At 40.6% G+C, this 26,452-nt stretch overlaps 1 protein-coding gene across 8 annotated transcripts in view; it reads right to left on the reverse strand.

Moving 5' to 3' along the window:
* Positions 1-799: 799 nt before the first annotated feature.
* Positions 800-26,452, reverse strand: part of LOC124038085 (stromal cell-derived factor 1-like) — a 43,919-nt gene continuing 18,266 nt past the window's right edge. For 4 of the 8 annotated variants that reach the window (XM_046353527.1, XM_046353523.1, XM_046353528.1 and 1 more), the window contains 3 exons: positions 26,306-26,423; positions 15,646-15,729; positions 10,280-10,602 (listed from right to left, as the gene is read on the reverse strand). In XM_046353527.1, the coding sequence (XP_046209483.1) occupies positions 10,575-10,602; positions 15,646-15,729; positions 26,306-26,423 (230 nt within the window). In that variant the 3' untranslated portion in view covers positions 10,280-10,574. Of the gene's footprint in view, positions 1,215-6,254; positions 6,393-10,279; positions 10,603-15,645; positions 15,730-26,305; positions 26,424-26,452 lie in introns of those variants that run through there. The other 4 variants (XR_006839300.1, XM_046353524.1, XR_006839301.1 and 1 more) reach the window with 4 other exon arrangements.

A 26,452-nucleotide genomic window follows, 5' to 3' on the forward strand; every position in this document is an offset into this window, starting at 1 on the left:
CTTCTGGGCCTGTGTAGCAGGCAGTTTACTTTGGGCACGCTTTTCATCCGGAGGTGAAAATAGTGCCCCCTACCCTAGTGAAGTTTTAACAAGTCACATAAGTTGCATGGACTCACTCTATGTGCAATAATATTGTTTGACATGATTTTTGAATGACTACCTCATCTCTGTACCCCCCCACATACAAATATCTGTAAGGTTCCTCAGTCGGGCAGTGAATTCCAAACACCGATTCAACCACAAAGACCAGAGGGGTTTTTCAATAACTCGCAAAGAAGGGCACCTATTGGTAGATGGGTAAACATAAAAAAGAAGACATTAAATATCCCTTTGAGAATCGAGTAGTTATTATTTTCACTTTGGATGGTGTATCAATACACCCAGTCACTACAAAGATACAGCCATCCTTTCTAACTCAGACGGAGAAGAACAAAACCGCTCAAGGATTTCACCATGAGGCCATTGGTGATAGGAGATCTCAGGATGGATCAAAAACATTTTAGTTACAGCTGTAATGACTGCCAAACGTGATTCTAACATGATTTGACTGAATACGTATATGCTCATATGCTTATATGCTCAAAATGTAGATTTTTTTTATGTACATCGTTTTTTATGTACATCGTTAACAAAACATGACAATTTTAATCCCAATTTATAACACTACAAAATTTGGAAAAAGTCAGGGGGCGTGAATACTTTCTGAAGGCACTGTGCATTCGGAAAGTATTTATAACCCTTGACTTATCCACATTTTGTTACAATTCATCCTTATTCTAAAATTGATGAAATTGCCCCCCCCTCAATCTACACACAATAATCCATAATGACAAAGCAAAAACAGGTTTTTCAAGCATTTTTGCAAATATACCAAAACATTTTTTGTTGAAATATCACATTAACATAAGTATTCAGACGCTTTACTCAGTATATTCTTGAAGCAGTTTTGACAGCAATTACATCCTAGAGTCTTCTTGGGTATTGGCACACCCGTATTTGGAGAGTTTCTCCCATTTTTCTCTGCAGATCCTCTCAAGCTCTGTCAGGTTGGATGGGGAGCGTCGCTGCACAGCTATTTTCCGGTCTTTCAGGTCAAAACCAGATTCTGAATCCAAGAGGTAAAGAGTGGCAGACAGGCTCGATGACAGAGCAGGCAGAAGGGGCAGGCAGGTACGGAGTCCAGAAAAAACAGGCAAAGGTCAAAACCGGGAAGACTAGAAAAAAGAGAATAGAAAACAGGAGCAGGGGAAAAACAAGCTGGTTGATTTGAAAACATACAAGATGAACTGGCACAGAGAGACTGGAAACACAGGGATAAATACACTGGGGAAAATAAGCGACGCCTTGAGGAGGTTTAGACAATCATAATAACAGGTGAAATAGATCAGGGCGTGGCAGTTGTCAGTCAATAGCTGGCTACTAACTAGCTAGCTAAGTAGAATTAGCATTGGTTTAGTGTAGCATCAGTATTGATAGTAGCTATCACTGTGTGTGGTGCCACTCATGAGAACGCTGCAATCAATGCACACTATCAGTGATGGCCTACATTTTACGGGTCATCCCAGTCGACCTCCTCCGGCAGTCACACTTAAATATTGTACAAGTTAATCTGACTTTGGTTATTCTTTGGAACCGTATTCCCTTACACAGTTTAAGGTAGAATGCATTCAACATAACTTGCAGACTGGTCTGTATTAATGTGGTGAATGCTAGCTCATTAGTGCATACTGTTCCATGAGTCACACTATTAGCATACCTTTTACGGTATCATTTCAGTGTGCTTATGCTAGCTCATTAGTGCATATAATTGCATGAGTTACACACATTTTAAATAGGTGGTCCTGCCTGTCAGTCCATCTTTGCGTTATAGTAGTATTATTCTAGCGACTGTTCTTATTCTATCATATGGTATTGTAGCAATGACTTCATTCTAGTCTTCACGAATTAGTACTGTCATAAATTAATCTTTTGCTTGCATTTTGTTATCTTCACGTCTTAGTTCTATCATGTATTTTAGGCTGCAACTCTTGTGTGGTGAATGCTCGCACAGTGATATTCTTTGCTTCATTTTCTATACACAGTATGCCTAATGGCATGGCTGCACGTGCATGGTTAGGTTCTGTATCCATCACCTTGCAGAGGTGAATGTTTGTGCTAATTCATGCATTGATTGTTATGTTCTGTATCATCTGCACAGTCGTTATGGCATGGTTGCTATTATTACTATTGCCAATAGAACACAGTGAGGTCGTGGTGACAGAGGCCAACACTAGCTATCCCTTCCACAGCATCTACTTGGAGCATTGCAGTACGACGGCACACCATTTTAAGGTGGTAGTAAGCAAGTTTATGCGCACCTGGTTAAATAAAGTTGAAATAAAAAAATGAAAAATTGGCAAGATGGGCAGATAGTATAACACATTTTTTATTTTAACTTTATTTAACTAGGCAAGTCAGTTAAGATCAAATTCTTATTTTCAATGACAGCCTAGGAACAGTGGGTTAACTGCCTGTTCAGGGGCAGAAAGACAGATTTGTACCTTGTCAGCTCAGGGATTTGAACTTGCAACCTTCCGGTTACTAGTCCACCGCTCTAACCACTAGGTTACCCTGCTGCCTGTGGCGGCATGCTCACTGTTTATATTCAAGCTTTGCTTGGGCAGTGAGTTACCCTGAAGGAGCAGAACCTATTTCATCAAGATTTGCACGAAAAGAGCAGTTGTTCAGGTGTTCAGATTAGCAATGGCATTAAAGCAACTTAATCCCCCCCCCCCCACTTACTTTTAAAAAATGCAAACATATAAATGAATACCTTTTATTCATGGTTAAAAGACTACGTTTTAACTCAACAATATACAGTTTAACATTGAAACGATGTTACATCTAGCTCCTTCATAAGAACGGTGTGTGTTTGACATATAAAAGAGTACATCTTTAACCTATGGAAAGATAAAGGTTCAAAATGAAAATGTTATGTATCTCAAGAAAAAAGTGCAAAAACAGCAGTTGACTAATGTGGATCCTATTCTTGTTCTCATTATCACATTCTAAAGTTATGTATTGTTGCCAACTACTTTATTGAGGAATTTTTTGTTGTTGTTGCTATGACTGTGATATGTGGTTGTGTCACCCAGCTATCTTATAGGTCGACTTTGGGCACAAAAACCGTTCCAACTCCACTCCTTTCTCCGTTTTAAAACAGAAATGGGGTGTGCCTTTGGTGGATCATTCTGGTCATGCGAGATGACCAACATAGCTAGTTTGTTAGCTAAGCTAGCCTCTGTAGCTAGCCAGTATTCTCCAGTATGTGTTGACGCAATTTCACAGGATTTGTTTTTGGATGGAAGCTGTAGAGGTCGGTAAGAAATAGCACTTCTGTAGCCAAATATCTTATTTATCAAGTTTTTTTCAAGCATTAAATGACCTGGTATGATGGTGCATTGGTCAATGAATTGTTTAAAGATGTTATTTTTTTGTTGCCCAAAGTCGACTCTGGGTAAGAGTGTCTGCTAAATGACTAAAATGTTAATGAAAATTAATTAATTTGTTGGACATAAAGGGCATCGGTATCCAAAATAACATACAGTATATGACATTAATAGGTAGCCAAGCCACTGTATTCCACTAGATCGGGGATGGGCAACTTTGATGGGGGTGGGGGCCACACATTGTTTGTACTCATCATGGGGGGACATAGTTGCTCGTGGGTCTGCATACCCTCATTTCATGCAATTCTACTTATTTAGCCGTGGGGCGGAGAGGAATTAACAGATTTACAGATCATTTCCTGCAGAAGGGTTTGCCGTTTTTAGTATGATAACTGATGATCAATGGGCCCCACCCTGGTCTGTAATACGACCGTGCTTACTACAAGTTTAGATAGCTGGCTGACATACTAACTTAGCAATACATTTTTTTTATTTTTTTTATCGCTGACATGGGCTAACTGAGTGACTGTTAATGCACAAATTTCGAAATATACAGTGAGTTGAGACCCCAACTGAGTCCCCCCCAATTAAATAGTCCCCCCCCTGCACTACTTCTACTATACTGCTACTAATACTATCACACTACAACTGTTGATGAGATTATGACTTTCTCTATATTACTATAACATTGATTTTCATAGTGTGTGGTTTGCTAAATATGATACTTTATAAATTCCATAATGTTTCATGAAACATTTACATGGTAGTCTGGCTGACAACAAACATGATTTGGTTAACCCACTGCATGTGTTTGAGATTTTCATACAGTAATGTACTCTGGTCAATGTCAGAATTAAAGGGAAACCTGAACTACAAAGTTATTAGTCATCTGAGTGAACAATCCCTTTTAAGTCATCTGGGTGAGCTATCCCTTTAATAAAATTTGTAAGTACTGTTATTTTAACAATCTGGGTTCACTGTTCCTTTAATAAAATCTGGACATACTGTTCCTTTAATGTTTCCAGAACTGTGACGGAGCTACGGACCACTACCCTCTCATTGGTCGCTCAATTAGCAGAGTTCTGACTCCAGATGTTCTAGAATTTTCAGAGACCGGAAATGCAAAAGCAGCATATCATTCCACATTATCGCTCATTGACCGTGTTCCCCTAACAGCTAAAACAGCCCACACATTCACATACATACACCCACACACAAACAAACACACACATGCAGTGACGGGGTCATGTATGGTCTCACTACCAGTCACAGTTCCACAGTTATAAACCAACTGTTGACACCAAACATGACAACAACATTGTAATTATAATTCTAACTAGAGAGTAATTATCTTGGAGCTTTTAGTGCCAATGCGTCACTGACTGAAATTCTAAATCTCCAATGAACTTTGGCAAACTGTGTATATCTGTGTCTCTTCTGAAGCTGCTCGGAAAATAACATCAAGACTATTTTTCACATTAAGACTGTTTATATAAAATACTTCAACATGCAACATGGCTGGATACCAAACAAAAAGTATTGGTTGATTGGGTACTAGACCTGGATGTCCAATCACTCCTGTGTGTAAACATAGGCAGACATAGGCTCAATCCCAATACCCCCCTATAGCCCTCCCCCTCCATTTTGTGCAATCCCTCGATCCTCATCGAGTCGCAGTGCTGTCCCAATTCAACTTTAAGGGAGTGGTAGTGCCTTTTCAGCGCTCTAGTTTGGGGTGGCAGCCTAGTGGTAAGAGTGGTGGGCCAATAATCGAAAGGTTGCTGGATCAAATTTCTGAGCTGACAAGGTAGAAATCTGTTGTTTTCCCCTGAACAAGACATTTAAGTGTTCCCCGGTAGGCTGTCATTTTAACCTCTTGAACCTCTGGGGGCAGTATTTCGTTTTTGGATGACAAACGTTCCCGTTTTAAACAAGATATTTTGTCACGAAAAGATGCTCGACTATGCATATAATTGACAGCTTTAAAAGAAAACTCTGACGTTTCCAAAACTGCAAAGATATTGTCTGTGAGTGCCACAGAACTAATGCTACAGTCGAAACCAAGATGACATTTCATACAGGAAGTGAACCAGAGTTTGAATGCGCTGTGTTCCAATGTCTCATTCTATGGCTGTGAATGCGCAAGGAATGAGCCTACACTTTCTGTCGCTTCCCCAAGGTGTCTGCAACATTGTGACGTATTTGTAGGCATATCATTGGAAAATTGACCATAAGAGACTACATTTACCAGGTGTCCGCTCGGTGTCCTCCGTCAAAACTGTTGCGTAATCTCCAGGTGCGTGCATTTTTCCATTTTGTTCAGAGGAGAAACCAAACTGCCACGAGTGATTTATCATCGAATAGATATGTGAAAAACGCCTTGAGGATTGATTCTAAACAATGTTTGCCATGTTTCTGTCGATATTATGGAGTTAATTTGGAAAAAAGTTTGCCGTTGTAATGACTGAATTTTCTGGGTTTTTTCTTAGCCAAACGTGATGAACAAAACGGAGCGATATCTCCTACACAAATAATATTTTTGGAAAAACTGAACATTTGCTATCTAACAGAGTCTACTCATTGAAAACATCGGAAGTTCTTCAAAGGTAAATTATTTTATTTGAATGTTTTTCTTGATTTTGTGAAAATGTTGCCTGCTGAATGCTAGGCTTAATGCTATGCTAGCTATCAATACTCTTACACAAATGCTTGTGTAGCTATGGTTGAAAAGCATTTTTTGAAAATCTGAGATGACAGTGTTGTTAACAAAAGGCTAAGCTTGTGAGCCAATATAATTATATCATTTCACTTGCTGCAAATTGAATGTAGAATTTTTGTAATTTTGCCTTTATTAAAAAATATTTCAAAGCCAGTCACTTTATTGTAGTAACGTTAACGTTAGAGATTGGAGATATTTGCCAATGCAGGTAACGTAGCAGCAGGGCTTGGAACCGGTTCAGGGAACTGAAAAGTGGAAAAAAATCATCAAGATTCATAAACGAAACCTGGAACGAAAGTGATCCATATGTTCTGAAACAGAAACATTATTTTAAAAGCATTGGAACTGGTTAATAAACGTTATTTACGTTCCAAGCATTTTCTCTAGTCCCACAACAAAGTGCCTATGCAAAGCCCTCTCTCTTTCACTTATTTCAGTGTCTGCCAGCAAGCCAAAAATATTTGATTGTGTATGCTTGGGCTACCTGCCACTCACCCCACCCAAGCATAGGCTACTGCACTGACATTACAAGCTTGATTCAGAAGATAGAGAGAGAGATTTTTAATTAGCTAGAGAATTGGTAAACTTTTTCAATGCTAGTTAAGGATACTCTATGCCTAGTTATAATGTCATAGCAAGATTCCCCGCGCTTCAAGCCTCCTACTCAACCCTCTCTCCCCACCAGCAAAATTTCAGTCACATTTTGCGCCTTAGGCGACACTTGTATGTCCATCAGGCATGTAAACAACTAGCTTACCTGCTCTATCCGCACTGATTGGTGATTATTTGACCCTACTGGTCATCTATGAACATTTGAACATCTTGAAGAACCATCTGGCCTTAATGACCTTGTACTCATATAATCTCCACCAGACACAGCCAGAAGAGGACTGGCCACCCTTCAGAGCCTGGTTCCTCTCTAGGTTTCTTCTTTGTTTTTACCTAGGTTCCTGCCTTTCTAGGGAGTTTTTCCTGGCCACCGTGCTTCAACATCTGCATTGCTTGCTGTTTGGGGTTTTAGGCTGGATGTCACTTTGTGACATCTGCTGATGTAAAAAAGGCTTTTTAAATACATTTGATTGATTGATTAAATGTTTCTATGTTGATTTCAACGGTTAAAAAATGAACAGAAAGGAACAATATAAATCGGTTCTTTATTTTGGTTCAAATGTCACGCCCTCACCTGAGATATCTCTGTTTTCTTTATATTTTGGTTAGCTCAGGGTGTGACTAGGGTGGGTACACTAGTTTTTGTATTGTCTAGGTTTTTTTTGTATGTCTAGGGTTTTTGTAGGTCTAGGTGATTTGTATGTCTATGGTGGCCTGATATGGTTCCCAATCAGAGGCAGCTGTTTATCGTTGTCTCTGATTGGGGATCATATTTAGTTAGCCATGTTTTTGGGATCTTGTCTTTGTGTAGTTGCCTGTCAGCACTTTTTTTGTATAGCGTCACGTTTCATTTTGTTATTTTGTTTATTTGTTCAGTGTTCATTCTTTTTAATAAATAAGAATGTATGCATACCACGCTGTGCCTTGGTCCGATGAACAAACGTGACAGAAGATCCCACCAAAAATGGACCAAGCAGCGTGGTCAGGAGGAATGGACCTGGGAGGAGATTCTGGGTGGAGCAGGAACCTGGACGTAGGCTGGGGAGTATCGCCGTCCTAAGGAGGAGATAGAGGCAGCGAAAGCGGAACGGCGATGTTACGAGGAGTTGTACCAACGAGACAGGCACGAGAGGCAGCCCCATAAGATTTTTTTGGGGGGTGGCACACAGGGAGGTTGGCTGAGTCAGGTTGGAGACCTGAGCCAACTCCTCATGCTTACCATGGGGAGCGTGTGACTGGTCAGAGACAGTGTTACGCAGTTATGCGCACGGTGTCTCCAGTTCGCATTCATAGCCCGGTGCGCTCTATTCCAGCTCCTCGCATTTGCTGGGCTAGAATGGTCATCCAGTCAGGACAGATGGTGCCGGCCCAGTGCTCCTGGTCTCCAGTACACCTCCTTGGACCAGGATATCCTGCGCCGGCTCTACGTACTGTGTCTCTGGTGCGTCTGCATAGCCCAGTGCGTCCTGTGCTAGCGCCCCGCACTTGCCGGGCTCAAGTGAGCATCCAGCCAGGATGCATTGTGCCAGCTCTACGCTCCAGATCTCCAGTGCGCCTCCATAGTCCAGTACGTCCTGTGCCTGCTACCCGGACTCGCGCTGAGATGCGTGTCATCAGCCCGGTACCACCAGTGCCGGCACCACGCAACAGACCTCCAGTGCGCCTCCACAGTCCAGTACATGCTGTGCCTCCTGCCCGCAATCGCCCTGAGTTGCGTGTCTTCAGCCCAGTGCCACCTGTACCGGTCCCACGCACCAGGCCTCCAGTGCGCCTCCACAGTCCAGAACCTCTTGTGTCCTGAGATGTGTGTCTTCAGCCCAGTACCACCAGTGCCAGCACCACGCATCAGGTCTCCAGTGTGCCTCCACAGTCCAGAGCTTCCGGCGACAGTTTCCAGTCCAGAGCTTCCGGCGACAGTTCCCAGTCCGGAGCTTCCGGCGACGTTTCACAGTCCGGAACCCCCAATGACGGGCCACAGTCCGGAACCTCCAACGATGGTCCACAGACCGGGGTTTCCGGCGATGGTCCCCAGTCCGGGGTCTCCGGCGACGGTCCCCAGTCTGGGGCCTCCGGCGACGGTCCCCAGTCCAGAGCCTCTGGTGATGATCCACGGTCCGGTTCTACAAAGGCGGAGGAATCAGCGTAAAGAGGGGGGGCTGCATCCAGAACCGGAGCCGCCACCGAGGGTAGAATCCCACCCGGACCCTCCCTATAGGTTCAGGTTTGCGGCCGGGAGTCCGCACCTTTGGCGGGGGTCCTGTCACGCCCTGACCTGAGACATGTTTTCTTTATATTTTGGTTAGGTCAGGGTGTGATTGGGGTGGGTACGCTAGTTTTTGTCTTGTCTAGGGGGTTTTGTATGTCTAGGGTTTTACTCGGTCTAGGTGATTTGTATGTCTATGGTATTATTGTTGTCTCTGATTGGAGATCATATTTAGGTAGCCATTTCCCTTTGGTGTTTTTGGGATCTTCTCTATGTATAGTTGCCTGTCAGCACTCGTTTGTATAGCTTCACGTTTCGTTTTGTTATTTTGTTCAGTGTCAATTCTTTTTAGTAAATAAGAATGCACGCATACCACGCTACGCCTTTGTCCGATTCTTATAACGAATGTGACATCAAACCGGTTCAGAACTTTGTTTTTCCATTTGGAACAGTGGAAAGAAACAAAAAAGAATGGTGGTTCAGAACGAAGAGATTGGAAAATAATTTTGGTTCCAACCCCTGCTACCCCTAGCTAACTCTTTTCTTCCTTATTGTGTAGTGGAGGATAAAAATACCTGTATGCTATGGATGTGTAGCTATGTAGCCAATCTGTGTACTGACCCTGAAAACGTTTGGTATAAATATTAGTTCAGAACAGTAGTTTTAATTGTTCTAGCTAAAGTGCCTTCACTGGTAATAACTGAATGAAATGTGACGGTTAAACCGCTATGGAATAAAAGTCCTGCTTCTGTACTACTCCACATTGAACCACAGCCAGAGGATGGGTACATTACGGGTCCATTGTTGTTCTGCTGTTCTCATTTGATGTTCATATGGTAAGTACATATTTGTTGCATGAGAAATATAAGGAAAGTTATTACTGCAGCCAGTATAGGCATTCTGAAAAACACAAGGTTCATCGTCAATTAATTGCGTGGTGTCCGTGGCCGTTTCTGATGTGCGCAAGTGATGTAGCGATGTCCCATTCCCAAGTGTTATTATAGCTCTCCCTACCACTAGTTGCTCCATTTTTGAGTGCCACTCCCCCACAGAGGGACACTCAAAAACAAGGGGGGGGGGGGCTAAGGGATTGAGCCATTGTACGTTCTAGTGGCTCTGCCATGCATGTGAGAACACCTCCATGCCCCTTAGATCTTTCCCAGAATGACCTGTTGAACCTTGTACACTCCCTAGGACAAGCTGATAAGAGTTGGATTGTGAGGCTTGAATCCTGTTATGAATCCTCCCTCTCTCTCAATCTCAGCCCCATCAATGCGTACTTTAAGCCCAGTCCTTACTCCTGAATGACAGAGAAGCCGGTGGCCAAAACAGCAACAAAAAATTGCTCTTTACTGATGAAATAAGATTTAAAAAATGGTATATACATAATTGATAAAAACATACACTCACACAGATATAATTGCACTTGGCGCTAGCAGGGGTGGAGTCTATAAGGGGTGCCAGTGGTGGTGGTTTTGGAAAGCCGTGGGTTGGATGGTTCCGCGATGGACAGGATAAGTGCTGTTCAGCGTGCGTGATGGGAGAGTAAATGTTACATATTACAACCTACACGTCTCATGTTACATGTCTGTTGGTAGGTCTTCCTGCAGGCTTTCTAGTTGGTCTGCTTGGATGTCTTCATCCTGAAAGAACAAAACAGAGTATTAATATAAGACAGTTAACAGAGCCATCATTTTTTTTCCTGTTTCCCCCCTGTGAGTTCAGGTCAACCACTTGACTGTTGCGCGACTGTATTTAGATTAATGACTATTTGTTTTAGTTATAGTCTGCCTCCCAGAGTTATACTTGTAACATCTGCTCCTGCTACGCCCTCTGGTGGTCATCCGGTGTTCTCTTGACCTACGCACACACACACACACACACACACACACACACACACACACACACACACACACACACACACACACACACACACACACACACACACACACACAGGTGTGCTGGAGTCGGAGCAGATCCCTACCAGCTGCAAATTGTTCCATAAATCAAGGTCTCTACAAATGCTCATTCCTGCCACTTCAAATCAAATCTTATTTGTCACATACTCATGGTTAGCAGATGTTAATGCAACTGTAGCAAAATGCTTGTGCTTTTAGTTCTGACAATGCAGTGATAACCAACGAGTAATCTAACCTAACAATTTGAGCAGCGTGCATAGCAATAGGTCTAGCTGATTAATAAGATGTGGCTGTCGGTGAAAAGCAATGCATTTAAAATGTGTGAAATTCACGAGTAAAGATTTGCTTATTAAGTCACATAAGTTGCATGGACTCACACTGTCTGCAATATAATTGTTTAACATGATTTTTGAATGACTACCTCATCTCTGGACCCAGCACATACAATAATCTGTAAGGTCCCTCAGTCGAGCAGTGAATTTCAAACACTCATTTAACCACAAAGACCAGAGAGGTTTTCCATTGGCTCGCAAAGAAGGGCACCTATTGGTAGATGGGTAAAGATAAAAAAGCAGACATTGAATATCCCTTTGAGCACGGTGAATCGATTACCGCCAGTCGCTACAAAGACACGGCCGTCCTTCCTAACTCTGTTGCCAGAGAGGAAGAAATCCTCAGGAATTTCACCATGAGGCCAATGGTGACTTTTAATCAGTTAGAGTTTAATGGCTGTGATAGGAAAAAACTGAGGATGGATCAACAACAATGTAGTCACTCCACAATACTAACCTAAATGACAGAGTGAAACGAAGGAAGCCTGTGCAGAATAAAAAATATTCCAAAACATGCATCCTGTTTGAAATAAATGTACTTTATATCCTGAATACAAAGCATTATGGTTGGGGCAAATCCAACACATCACTGGGTAGCATTCAAAATATTTTCCAACATGGTGGTGGCTGCATTATGTTATGTGTATGCTTTACATTGGCAAGGACTAGGGAGTTTTTTGGTGGGATAAAAATAAACAAAATAGAGCTGGGAGACATTCACCTGAAACCCAAGGCCAAATATACAGTGTAGTTGCTTAAGAAGTTGACATTGAATGTTCCTGAGTGGCCTTGTTAAATCGGGTTGAAAACCTATGGCAAGACTTAAAAATGGCTGTCTAACAATGATCAACAACAAACTTGACAGAGCTTGAATCATTTTTAAAAGAATGATGTGGAAATGTTGTACAATCCTGGTGTGCAAAACTTTTAGATTTACCCAAAAAGACTCACAGCTGTAATCGTTGCCGAATGTGAATCTAACATGTATTAAATATATGTAAATTATATATTTCTGTATTTCATTTTCAATACATTTGTAAAAAATTCTAAAAACATGTTTTCACCTTGTCATTATGGGGTATCGTGTATTTATTTAATATATTTTGAATTCAGGCTGTATCATATAAAATGTGGAATACAGAGTATTGCAAAACTATTCATCCCCCTTGGCATTTTCCCTATTTCGTTGCATTACAACCTGTAATTTAAATATATATTTTTGGGATTACGTGTAATGGACAAACACAAAATAGTCCAAATTGGTGAAGTGAAATTTTAAAAAGTACTTGTTTCAATACAATAAAAAGCAGAAAAGTGGTGCATTCATATGTTTTGTTATGAAGCATTAAATAAGACCTGGTGCAACCAATTACCTTCAGAAGTCACATAATTAGTTGAATAAAGTCCACCTGTGTGCAATCTAAGTGTCACATGATCTCAGTATATATACACCTGTTCTGAAAGGCATGCAATACCACAAAGTAAGGGGCACCACCAGTCAAGGGGTACCACCAATCAAGGGGTACTACCAATCAAGGGGTACTACCAATCAAGGGGTACTATAAAGACCAAGGAGCTCACCAAACAGGTCAGGGACAAAGTTGTGGAGAAGTACAGATCAGAGTTGAGTTATAAAAAGTACCAGAAACTTTGAACATCCCACAGAGAACCATTAACTCTATTATTAAATTGTTTTAAGAATATGGCACCACAACAAACCTACCAAGAGAGGGCCGCCCACCAAAACTCACAGACCAGGCAAGGAGGACATTATTAAGCCCCTAAATAAGATCTGGTGCAACCAATTACCTTCAGAAGTCACATATAATTAGTTAAATAAAGTCCACCTGTGTGCAATCTAAGTGTCACATGATCTCAGTATATGAATAGGTATGCAGTTCTGAAAGGTATGCAATACAACTAAGCAAGCGGCACCATGATGTACAAGGACCTCGCCAAACAGGTCAGGGCCAAAGTTGTGGAGAAGTACAGATCAGAGTTGGGTTATAAAAATATCAGAAACTTTGAACATCCCACGGAGGACCATTAAATCTATTATACATTTTTTTAAGAATATGGCACCACAACAAACCTGCCAAGAGAGGGCCACCCACCAAACTCACAGAACAGGCAAGGAGGGCATTAATCAGAGAGGCAACAAAGAGACCAAAGATAACCCTGAAGGAACTGCAAAGCTCCAAATCAAATCAGCAGAAATTGGAGTGTCTCTCCATAGGACCACTTTAAGCCGTACACTGCACAGAGCTGGGCTTCATGGATGAGTGTCCAGAAAAAATAAGAATACGTATTCCCGATGATAGTCAACCGAGTTCAAAGTAAAGGAAGGCAAAGTCGAGAACACATATACATAACATAGATGACAGGTAGCTATATTTATAACATAGATGGTAATTGAATAACTGCAAACATGTCACGTTCTGACCTTAGTTCTTTTGTTATGTCTTTGTTTTAGTATAGTCAGGGAGTGAGTTGAGTGGGTTGTCTATGTTCTTTTTTCTATGTTTTGGGATTTCTGTGTTTGGCCTGGTATGGTTCTCAATCAGAGGCAGCTGTCAATCGTCGTCCCTGATTGAGAACCATACTTGGGTAGCCTGGTTTCACTTTTGACTTGTGGGTGATTATGTTTCCGTTTCAGTGTTTGCACCAGTCGGGACTGTTTTCGGTTTTCATTTTTGATTATCTATTTTTTTTGTATTTTCGTATTCATTCCTATTAAAATACATGATGGATACATACCACGCTGCGCATTGGTCTTACGATCCTTCCTACTACTCCTCCTCGTCAGAAGACAACCGTTACAAAACATGCGTGATGAACTTAAATAAATAAATCATGCACTGATGTCAGAGCAAGATTTGTGCTCATGTTTGAAGAAGTTTGAATTATGTGGGTGCGTCTCTAATTAGTATTCCTCTCTTAACCCTTACACAGGAAGAAAACATATACAGTGGGGTCCAAATTATTGACACTCTTGTACTGACACCCTTGATAAACAGCAAAAATGAATGTATAAAACAAATCATTAAAATACTGAGCTTTATACTATGGCATCGTTGAATATTAATTTCTGATTGGCTTGAAGGGCATTCTAGAGTGTGCATTATTTCCCTCTAACACACGGCATATAAGCACAATAAAATTCAATGGCTATACTTCATTCTTACTTGTTTTGTTTAAGCTGCTTTTGAAAGCAAATGTCGATTTTATTTTTTAAATGTTTTACATTTTATTTATTTTTTTATTTTATTTTTTGTTATCAAAATACATTTTCATAATAGCAAGCTAGGACTGATGGTTTGGTTACCAAGGCAACTACAGTAGCTATCGAGTAAACTTGCTATCTACTTCAGTAGATGTTGAATCAATCAATCAATCAAATTGATTTATGAAGCCCTTTTCAGCCTATGTCACAAAGTGCTATACAGAAACCCAGCCTAAAAGCCCAAACAGAAAGCAATGCAGATGTAGAAGCACGGCGGCTAATAAAAACTCCCTATAACATATTTATACCGGCAAATGAAGACATTTCTAAAGGCAAATGTATTCAATTATAGCCATGTAATAAAAGGGACAATCAACTCAGGGTTCTATGCGATCTCTGGAAACTAATGCAACTACATGGAAGGTCAGTGCCACTCTGCTAGCGTGTCATTGGAAACACCTTCCACGTCGTTCATTATTTTCCATAGAACGCATAGCTCCTCGTTGATTATCCCTTGCATAATGTGAACTTTCTGTGAAAGTTCCCAGAACATTCGTTAGTTTACAGCAACTGTTTTCATAACACAAAACTGTGCAGGTGTGCTGGTGATTGTACAATGTTTGTATAAAACATTCACCTGACGTTGCAAGAACATTCTCAGAACTCATTTAGTCTGTTCTATAAATGGTTCCCAGAATGCTTCATTAGGTTGCGGGAACAGTCTGGTGGGAACATTTAGGGGACATCACAAACGATATACTCCAAAAACACAAAAACTGTCCATTCGTGTGGAGGATATTGCTTCTTTTAGGGTGCAAAAATATATGTGTTCAAGCTATCCTGAATGTGACCAGTCTATCTGATTTAGTTAAATGTTAAATGTATTACTGTTTTTGTAGAGCAGTCTGTGGCTGAGAGCCCAATCCTAATCATTTCATATTTGCACACTCTGACTTTCTCCTGAATCATGTAGCCTGGGCCTATGAATGTCAGTGGCAGACATCCGTGAAAATTGGGATTTACACACATATGCAGATCAAATCCAGATTTGGCCATGAGTGTGTACTACTTTACTACTGTATGAATTGGAGAATTGGGTGAATGACATTTTCAGGAAGACTGTAATGTTCCGTTACTCTCAGATACCGTGTCTCTGTGTAGACATGCAGAGAATCAATTTTAGGTTATAGGTTCGCTCAAGGGGTTTCTTACTTGTTGAGGGCATTCTTCAGGTACTGCTGCAGCCACTTGGTTTCGGGATTGATACAAACCTCCTTGTGGTTCTTCAGCTTGGCACTAAGAAGAAAGAAAATAAAGAGGGGTAAGATTAGTTGAGAAAGAGGAGAGGGATGAGATTAATAGTTTCTGGTGCGCTGTTCCATTCCAGCACAGACTGCCTCAATTTCACCTCCATTCAATCCACATTTATGTGCAGTAACATGGAAAGCTGTGAATATGCACTGTTGAGGAGAGCTGGTAAGTAAGAATTTTACTGCACCGTTTTACTGCACCTGTATCCTGTGCACGTGACCAATAAACAGTGATTTGATTTTATATCTAACATCTACATGTGCTTATCTCTTAAACCAACCCTTAAGCAACTGAGCTGCATTCAGACTTGGAGTTCTAAATGGGGGAGATATCTCTCTACATTAGCCATGTTTCCTGATATCTATATATACAGTAACTGACTTAGTCAATAAACTTTAGTGTTTCATAAATTGGCTGAACTCCATATTGCCTCCATATGTTTACCGGGTAAAGCTATGCAGGTCTGTCATCACCCCAGGTGCATTCCATTGTTCTTATGTGTGTTCCCCAACCCCTATCCTCACACACCATTATCATGTTATCACCTATCTGCCCTAGGCTAGAAGATTGAATTACCACTACCTTCTAAGTTTTAAAAAGTGACAACTGTGCATTTGGCGGTTTAGATAAAGAGATCCAGTCAACATGTCACTCATAAAGCTATCAACTAGTTAATTCCTCATCCCTATCCCTGTTTCCAGTGTTAAATAGTTCCCTGGGAGGAGATATGTTTCAGATGTAGCCAGGTATTCTACAGATAAACACATTAGAGAAGTGGATATGTAAAGGTGTCACAGATTGTATTTAATGGAGACGTTTAAGCATTATGTTGTATTGGTTTTAATGATAGACAGTTCAAGATTGGTATTTTAAGGGATCCATCCCCTCTTGCCCTTTGACGAAATAACCCTAACCATGTGCCTATTGGCTTCATCCAGAATAACCTGTGGCAATTGGCTTAGACCAGAATAACCCTAATCTATTTGCAGATGGGTCATGGGTCAGATCATGTGTCTCTATGTGGGGGGTCAGTGCTTGAAGTGTGTGGTACACATGTTATGAACACATGTTTTTATTTTCCAAGATGGCATAGCAATGGGGATGTCTGTTTTGATTGTCTTGTCCAGTCCCTTGTATATATCGTTTTTTCTACATATATTTGATTTTCTTTTCCATCTACGGACTGAACATACTCTCCTGCAACCTGCCTCACCCAATGTGGTTTGGATCTGATATTTCTACACTTTTGAACTGGAAACCCCCTTCTGAAGCTAGCCAGCTAACTACCTACTAGCTAGGACTCAGTTAGCCACTGCTAGCGGTCATCACCGTTAATTAACTCAGACTGGCAGCCTCAGCCCAGGCAACTCTTGCCAGACTGCACAGTGCGAAATCTACCCAGGGCATATCAGACTGCTTTTCTCTACCACATCGTCCGGATTCCTACCGCAAGCTCTGAACCTTTACTCCGGATCATCACAGCTAGCTAGCTGCTATCCGAGTCGCTACTCCAGTCTAACGTCTCTGACCTCTTTCGGCAATTAGCCTGGACCCTTTTCTGCCGACACGGAGCCCTGCTGATCCATCACGACTGGTCTACCAAGGTAACCGCCCAAGGGGGTCACTGTCCCGAAGCAAGCATCAGTTAGCCTGGAGCTAGCCTGGAGCTAGGCCCTTCTCCTGGCTAGCCAAAGAATTCCATCAGATAATTCCTGGGCTTCAATACCTCTTCTGCCAATTGGCCTGGACTTTTTGCTGCTGACACGGAGACCCGTCGATCCATCACGACTGGTCTGCCGACATAACAGTCCGATGGGGTTTCAACAGACTCTCCCTTTGTGACGTTCCCCTGAGGACCATCTGCAAGCATGCTTCCATCCCCGGCCTGCTAGCTGTCTGAATCGCCGTGCCTCCAGCTCGCCTAGCTACTCACTGGACCCTATGATCACTCGGCTACACATGCCTCTCCCTAATGTCAATAAGCCTTGTCTATTGCTGTTTTGGTTAGTAATGTTGTCTTATTTCACTGTAGATTCTCCAGCCCTGCTCAATATGTCTTAAGACACTAACAGCTTAGACAATTAAGGTTACAGTTATGAAAACTTAGGACACTAAAGAGGGCTTTCTACTGACGCAGATATTCCATATATATTTTGTTAGCTGCATGTGTGAAATATCTCCATGAGTACTATTTATTATATAATTTAATAATTTAATTTAAATAGTACTTTTAAAATAAATAAGAAAATATTGTTTGTTTAATCGATTAGTATATTTGAGTTCAACCACAATATTTGTTGTATGATATATTCTGTCTTTTCAGGTGCATTAAACTGGAATTGCAATGTTCTCTCTTTGGCTTGTTAAAAAAACAGTGAACTTTCTGAGATTATTTTATTTTCAATTAGACAGGTATTTTCCTTTACATGGTAGCAAGATCTTATCTATTTTGCTAACTTTCTATTAAAATTAGATCATTTCTTTCAATTGGGATATGAATACAGAATAAATCCACTTTACCGTCTGACCATTTTATTGATAAACGACACGGTAATGTAAAAGTTTTTTTTTTTGTGATCCAATATGTAATATAGTTCACTTGTCATAATTTGGTTTTAATCCAGAGAGGTTAGAAAACGTATCTAGATCCTCGATGAGGCTGTGGAAGGATCCAAATTGTGGATTTAAAAGAAAACATGAATCATCAGTATACAAAGACACCTTTGTTTTTAAGCTCTGGATTTCTAGACCCTTGATTTATTGTTGGATCTGATTTTAAAAGCTAACATTTCAATGACCATAATAAATGTATATATGCCGATAGTGGACAACCTTGTTTTACTCCTCTTAACAGTTTAATACGTTCTGAGAAGTAACCATCATTTACTCTTTTAGACCTAGGTTTACTATACATAACTTTAATCCATTGTATAAAGATTCCCCAAAATGTTTATATTTCAAGAATTTATACAGTGGGGCAAAAAAGTATTTAGTCAGCTGCCAATTGTGCAAGTTCTCCCACTTAAAAAGATGAGAGAGGCCTGTAATTTTCATCATAGGTACATTTCAACTATGACAGACAAAATGAGAAAATAAGTCCAAAAATCACATTGTAGGATTTCTTTTGAATTTATTTGCAAATTATGGTGGAAAATAAGTATTTGGTCACCTAAAAACAAGCAAGATTTCTGGCTCTAAACAGACATGTAACTTCTTCTTTAAGAGGCTCCTCTGTCCTCCACTCGTTACCTGTATTAATGACACCTGTTTGAACTTGTTATCAGTATAAAATACACCTGTCCACAACCTCAAACAGTCACACTCCAAACTCCACTATGGCCAAGACCAAATAGCTGTCAAAGGACACCAGAAACAAAATTGTAGACCTGCACCAGGCTGGGAAGACTGAATCTGCAATAGGTAAGCAGCTTGGTTTGAAGAAATCAACTGTGGGAGCAATTATTGGGAAATGGAAGACATACAAGATCACTGATAATCTCCCTCAATCTGGGGCTCCACGTAAGATCTCACCCTGTGGGGTCAAAATGATCACAAGAACGGTGAGCAAAAATCCCAGAACCACACAGGGGGACCTGCTGAATGACCTGCAGAGAGCTGGGACCAAAGTAACAAAGCCTACCATCAGTAACACACTACGCCGCCAGGGACTCAAATCCTGCAGTGCCAGACGTGTCCCACTGCTTAAGCCAGTACATGTCCAGGCCCGTCTGAAGTTTGCTAGAGAGCATTTGGATGATCCAGAAGAAGATTGGGAGAATGTCATATGGTCAGATGAAACCAAAATATAACTTTTTGGTATAAACTCAACTCATCGTGTTTGGAGGACAAAGAATGCTGAGTTGCGTCCAAAGAACACCATACCTACTGTGAAGCATGGGAGTGGAAACATCATGCTTTGGGGCTGTTTTTCTGCAAAGGGACCAGGACGACTGATACGTGTAAAGGAAAGAATGAATGGGGCCATGTATCATGAGATTTTTAGTGAAAACCTCCTTCCATCAGCAAGGGAATTGAAGATGAAACGTGGCTGGGTCTTTCAGCATGACAATGTCATTGCCAACAAAGGGTATATAACAAAGTATTGAGATAAACTTTTGTTATTGACCAAATACTTATTTTCCACCATATTTTGCTAATAAATTCATAACAAATCCTACAATGTGATTTTCTGGATATTTTTTTTCTCATTTTGTCTGTCATAGTTGAAGTGTACCTATGATGAAAATTACAGGCCTCTCATCTTTTTAAGTGGGAGAACTTGCACAATTGGTGGCTGACTAAATATTTTTTGGCACACTGTAATATGAATTCCAGTCGTACTTTATCAGAAGCCTTTTCAATGTCAGCTATTAAATACCAGATTTGTAATAGTGTTCTATTGTTTACAGTACTTGTCTTATATTATCTCCAATGTATCATCCATGTAGAAAACCTGTATACTTGTTGAGTATCTAATTATCTACAATTTTATAGGAGTGGTTAAAACATGCTAATAACTGTCCTCTGAGTATATCAAAAAAGGTTTGGAATGCAGTGGCTTGCGAAAGTATTCACCACCCTTGGAATTTTTCCTATTTTGTTTCCTTACAATCTGGAATTAAAATGGATTTTGGGGGGAGGTTGTATCACTTGACTTACAAAACATGCCTACTACTTTGAAGATGCAAAATAAAGTCAATACTTTGTAGAGCCACCTTTCACAGCAATTACAGCTGCTAGTCTCTTGGGGCACATAAGCTTGGCACATCTAGCCACTGGGATTTTTCAACCTTCTTCAAGGCAAAACTGCTCCAACTTCTTCAAGTTGAATGGGTTCTGCTGGTGTACAGCAATATTTAAGTCATACTACATATTCTCAATTGGACTGAGGTCTGGGCTTTGACTATGCCATTCCAAGACATGTAAATGATTCCCATTAAACCACTTGAGTGTTGCTTTAGCAGTATGCTTAGGGTCATTGTCCTGCTTGAAGGTGAACCTCTGTCCCAGTCTCACATTTCTGGAAGACTGAAACAGGTTTCCCTCAATAATTTCCCTGTATTTAGCTCCATCCATCATTACTTCAATTTTGATCAGTTTCCCAGTCCCTGCCGATGGACAACATCCACACAGCATGATACTGCCACCACCATGCTTTACTGTGGGCATGATATTCTCAGGGTGATGGGAGGTGTTGGGTTTGCGCCAGACATAGCGTTTACCTTGATGTCCAAAAAGCTCAATTTTAGTTTCATCTGACCAGATTACCTCCTTCCATATGTTTGGGGAGTCTCTCACAGGCCTTTTGGCAAACACTAAACATGTTTGCTTATTTTTTTCTGGACACTCTTCTGTAAAGCCCAGCTCTGTGGAGTGTACAGCTTAAAGTGGTCCTATGGACAGATACTCCAATCTCCGACGTGGAGATTTGCAGTTGCCTCTCTGATGAATGCCCTCCTTGCCTGTTCTGTGAGTTTGGTGTGCGCCCCTCTCTTGGCAGATTTGTTGTGATGTCATATTCTTTAAAAAAATGTATAATAGATTTAATGATGTTCAAAGTTTCTGATATTTTTTATAACCCAACTCTGATCTGTACTTCTCCACAACCTGTTTGGAGAGGTCCTTGGACATCATAGTGCCGCTTGCTTGGTGGTGGCCCTTGTTTAGTTGTATTGCATGCCTTTCAGAACAGGTGTATATATACTGAGATCATGTGACACTTAGATTGCACACAGGAGGACTTTATTTAACTAATTATGTGACTTCTGAAGGTAATTGGTTGCACCAGATCATATTTAGGGCCTTCATAGAAAAGTTATTTTTTTATTTCACTTCACCAGTTTTGACTATTTTGTGTTTGTCCATTACATGAAATCCAAATAAAAATCCATTTAAATTACAGGTTGTAATGCAACAAAATAGGAAAAACGCTCAGGGAGATGAATACTTTTGTAAGGCACTGTACCTCAACTGGTATGCCATCCAACCCTAGAGTTTTCCCAGGCTTAAAGGCTTTAATTGCATCAAGAAGTTCCCCCTCCGTAATTTGGCCTTCACATGAGTCTGTTTAGCTGTTAAATTTAGATTATTAATTGAAAAAAGTTAATACAATTAACTTTGGTTAGGGGATTAGTAGATGGAGGAGGTAGATGGAGGAGACTGAAATGAAAACATACACTTAAAGTACTGTGCTTTCTCTTTCAAAATAGTTTTGGGTGAATCATGGGGGACTGTCATTTGTAACAAATTTCAGTAAATTATTTTTGGTAGCATTTCTATGTTGAAGATTAAAAAATGATTTGCTGCATTTCCCCCCAGTTCAGTTTATTTTATAATTAATTGCTCACTTTTATTTAACTAGACAAGTCAGTTAAGAACTAATTCTTATTTTCAATGAAGGCCTAGGAACAGTGGGTTAACAGATTTGTACCTTGTCAGCTCAGGGATTTGAACTTGCAACCTTTCGGTTACTAATCCAACACTCTAACCACTAGGCTACCCTGCCGCCCCATTAGACCTGATCATATTGCATAAGTTCTATGCCTCTATATTTAAAGATGAGTAATGAATTGCATGGCCTGTAAAGGCACATTTAAAAGTGTCCTATACAATAATGGGATCTGCTGTTCCTATGTTATGTCGGAAAATGTCAGTAATGAATTCTTATGTCCTAGTTAAAAACTAGTTATCATCCAATAAGCTTCGATTACATTTCCAATATCCTCACCGCCATGGAAATTCTGTAAGAGTAATGTATATGCCAATTATTTGATGGTCCGACCGCATTCTGTCCCCTATAAACACTTTCTAAACTTTGGTGCCAGCAAGAATGACATAAGAAAGTAGTCAAGACGACTAGCTTGATTGAGCTTCCACCATGTAGGTCAGGATTTTTAAGCCTCCACTAGTATTTTAAGTATCCACTAGTACTAATATATCCATGATATTCATGATTTCCTTAAGTGCATGTAGGTGATAGTTTGTTTATGGTCCAATAACATATTTAAAATAATCCATCTACCTTGCGGATCTGTTTGGACAATTTGAAAATTCGGATTAAAATTACTGTTAATTAATAGCATCACCCCTTTGGAGTTTCTTTGCCCATGGGAGAAGTATATGTAGTAATGAATTGTAGTAACCAAGAAAGTGTTCTATTATATTTGAGATTCTTCAAAGTAGCCACCCTTTGTCTTGATGACAGCTTTGCACATTCTTGGCATTTTCTCAACCAGCTTCACTTGGAATGCTTTTCCAACCGTCTTGAAGGAGTTCCCACATATTCTGAGCACTTGTTGGCTGCTTTTCCTTCACTCTGCAGTCCAACTCATCCCAAACCATCTCAATTGGGTTGGAGGTGTGTTGGGTCATTGTCCTGTTGAAAAACAAATGGTTGTCCCTCTTAAGTGCAAACCAGATGGGATGGCGTATCGCTGCAGAATGCTGTGGTAGCCATGCTGTTTATGTGTGCCTTTGGTTGGAACCACAAATTTGGACTCATCAGACCAATGGACATTTTTCCACCTGTCTTATGTCCATTGCTCGTGTTTCATAGCCAAAGCAAGTCTCTTCTTCTTATTGGTGTCCCTTTTAGTATTGTTTTTTTGCAGCAATTCAACCATGAATGCCTGATTCACGCAGTCTCCTCTGAACAGTTGATGTTGAGATGTGTCTGTTACTTGAACTCTGTGAAGCATTTATTTAGGCTGCGATTTCTGAGACTGGTAACTCTAACTTCCCTCTCTTCCTTTACTGTGGCGGTCCTCATGGGAGCTAGTTTCATCATTGCGCTTGATTATTTTTGACATTTTCCAGATTGGCTGACCTTTAAAGTAATGATGGACTGTCGTTCTCTTTGCTTATTTGAGCTGTTCTTGCCATAATATGGATTTGGTCTTTTACCAAATAAGACTATGTTCTCTATCACCTCTACCTTGTCACAACACAACTGATTGGCTCAAACACATTAAGAAGGAAAGAAATTCCACAAATGACCTTTTAACAAGGCACACCTGTTAATTGAAATGTATTCCAGGTGACTACCTCATGAAGCTGGTTGAGGGAATGCCAAGAGTGTGCAAAGCTGTCATCAATAATCTCAAATATAAAATATATTTTGATTTGTTTAAAAAAAGTGTTTTCTACATGATTTTATCTGTGTTATTTCATAATGTTGATGTCTTCACTATTATTCTACAATGTAGAAAATGGTAAAAAAAAAATAAGAAAAACCCTTAAATGATTAGGTGTGTCCAAACTTTTGACTGGTACTGTATATATATTAAAAGATGTTTCATATATCTTAATTTACTTCCACAATTAACTAATAACATGTGTAATAATGTAGGCAGTTAATGTGAAGGATTTGTTACCAGGATTGCAATTATTATTTTGGCAAACAATTATTGTGATTCATCCTATATTGTCCCTAACATCGTTACCCCATAGCAACAGATGTGGGATACATCATACACACACACACACTCATACACACTCTCCATCCTTCCCCCACAAAGAACCACAAGCTCAACAAGTTCAACAGTTGTTCCATCCCCGTGCCCACCTCAAGAAAATACTTGATGTGCGAATGCATATACGCTTGTAGATGATTGAGATGGCATGCAACATTTAGCATGTATGGGAAGATTTGATTAACCAATGCCAAGTCCTAGCTGATGGAGCTCAGATACACACCCTTCCCTCGAAACATACACATGCTGGTCCCCCATTTTGACCATTTCCCCAAGCATGTCTGTGCAGACAGAACTTTGATACATTTGTTCCACCAGGGCCACAATAATTTTCCCCCTCTCTGATCATCTGAGTGTGACCCCATGGGTTACTGCAGTTATTGTTGCCAGCATTGCTATGTTGTCCCCTTGATCTTAACCCCCCCACAACAAAAGTTCCCTGGGGGCGCCCAGTGTGGCAGACCCCAGCACCTCTCCAAAAAGTGGTATATGTATGTGTGTCTTTCAGATGGTTGGGTTAGAAGCAGAAGTCAATTTCAGTTGGACCTTGTGTGCAAATGACCAATAAAGAGATCTTAATCTTATAATGTTGAACAGTACCAGACCCTGTGAGTTAGGAGCTAGAGAAAAGCCAGTGCGTGACAACACAGACCAAATATTTAGAGAAAAATAAAACTGCATCCAATTCCCAACCCCCCTCACTCACACTCACTCTTTTTCACAATAACGCTTCCTGTGGATGTGTCTAATTATGTGTGTATGATGTACAGAATGGACAATGAGATGGGCATCAGCAGTGTGTGTGGTGTGTGTGCGCGCGTCTCCTTTCACTGTCAGCTCCATGAGATTGATGGTATGAAATGTTTCAGAGCCAGAAGGTCGTGTGTGTGTGTGTGTGTGTGTGTGTGTGTGTGTGTGTGTGTGTGTGTGTGTGTGTGTGTGTGTGTGTGTGTGTGTGTGTGTGTGTGTGTGTGTGTGTGTGTGTGTGTGTGTGTGTGTGTGTGTGTGTGTGTGTGTGTGTGTGTGTGTGATTTTTCAAAATGTAGAGTTTTTGTAAGACCCCAGGATATCGGGAGTTGGCATCAAATCTGTCCACTACGGCCAACATTTAAAAAGTGTTGTGGTGAACCCGGGTCTATAAAAGAGCAGTCAGCTGCTTAGACCACTGGTACATCCATCCATAAGGACTTTGCAAGGCCAGTCTTAATTAATGGCTAAACTAAACAATGGAGTTGTTTTTCTGAACATAAACAATCAGAATGAATGCCTGAATAAAATGAACCCTATCCCAAACCTTAACCCTAACCAAATGGAATTAATGCCTGACTGTTAACCAATCGGAATTAATGCCTTTCTGTTTTACTTAAAGCTGCAATATGGCGACCAGACCAAATTCACATAGAAATGTGAGTTATAGATCTGTCATTGAAAGCAAGTCTAAGAAGCGGTAGATCTGGTAGATCTATGAGGACAATTTCTATTCTGCCCATGCTTAAGTTAAATTTTTGCGTCTTTTACTTTCGGTCGGTTTTGTACACCCACTTCAAACAGCTGAAAATACAATATTTTTGGTTATGGAAAATGTATTTCACAGCTGTTAAGATAGTACACTGATTCTCCACACAATGATTGCTTTTTTTTGTCACATTAACTGAAAGGAGGCTTACTGTTAGAATTTTAGCAACCAGGAAATGGCTTAGCAATTTCTGCATGTTTCATCTTTAACGCAGTAAGAATCAATGCCTAAATCAAGACATTGGTCACAATGGGACTCCCCTGTTGAAATAAAGGTAAAACCAAATAAGTCAAAACCGGCCACTAGGGGCAACGGTGAGCACTACTATCATGAAGTAGGCTTGGCTTTTGCTAGGGTGTTGTGGTTGGCAGATGGGCGGATGCTGGATTCAAAGGTCATGTGTTCAATCCCAGTGATAGGCACTGCGGTATCAATAAACACCTCAAATGTTGATGTTTGGTGCAATTTCAAAATGTGACGTTTGGAGAAATGTCTATTTTGCAGTGAGACTCTGAAAGCTTGATGTTCTGTGATCTTGTCCGTCCGTACATGTGTGTGTTGGGGAGGTACTCACATCACTTGGAAGGGGCAGTTGGGTGTGTGCAGGAACTTCAGTTCTCGGATGTTACGCTGGGGGACGGTGTTAACTGTAGAACGACACCAACACCTCTCCACCAGACTGATTGGTTTAGCTGAGGAGGGGGTTGAACAGAGAACATGA

Source organism: Oncorhynchus gorbuscha, linkage group LG06 (genome assembly GCF_021184085.1).
Source record: "Oncorhynchus gorbuscha isolate QuinsamMale2020 ecotype Even-year linkage group LG06, OgorEven_v1.0, whole genome shotgun sequence".
Taxonomy (NCBI): domain Eukaryota; kingdom Metazoa; phylum Chordata; class Actinopteri; order Salmoniformes; family Salmonidae; genus Oncorhynchus; species Oncorhynchus gorbuscha.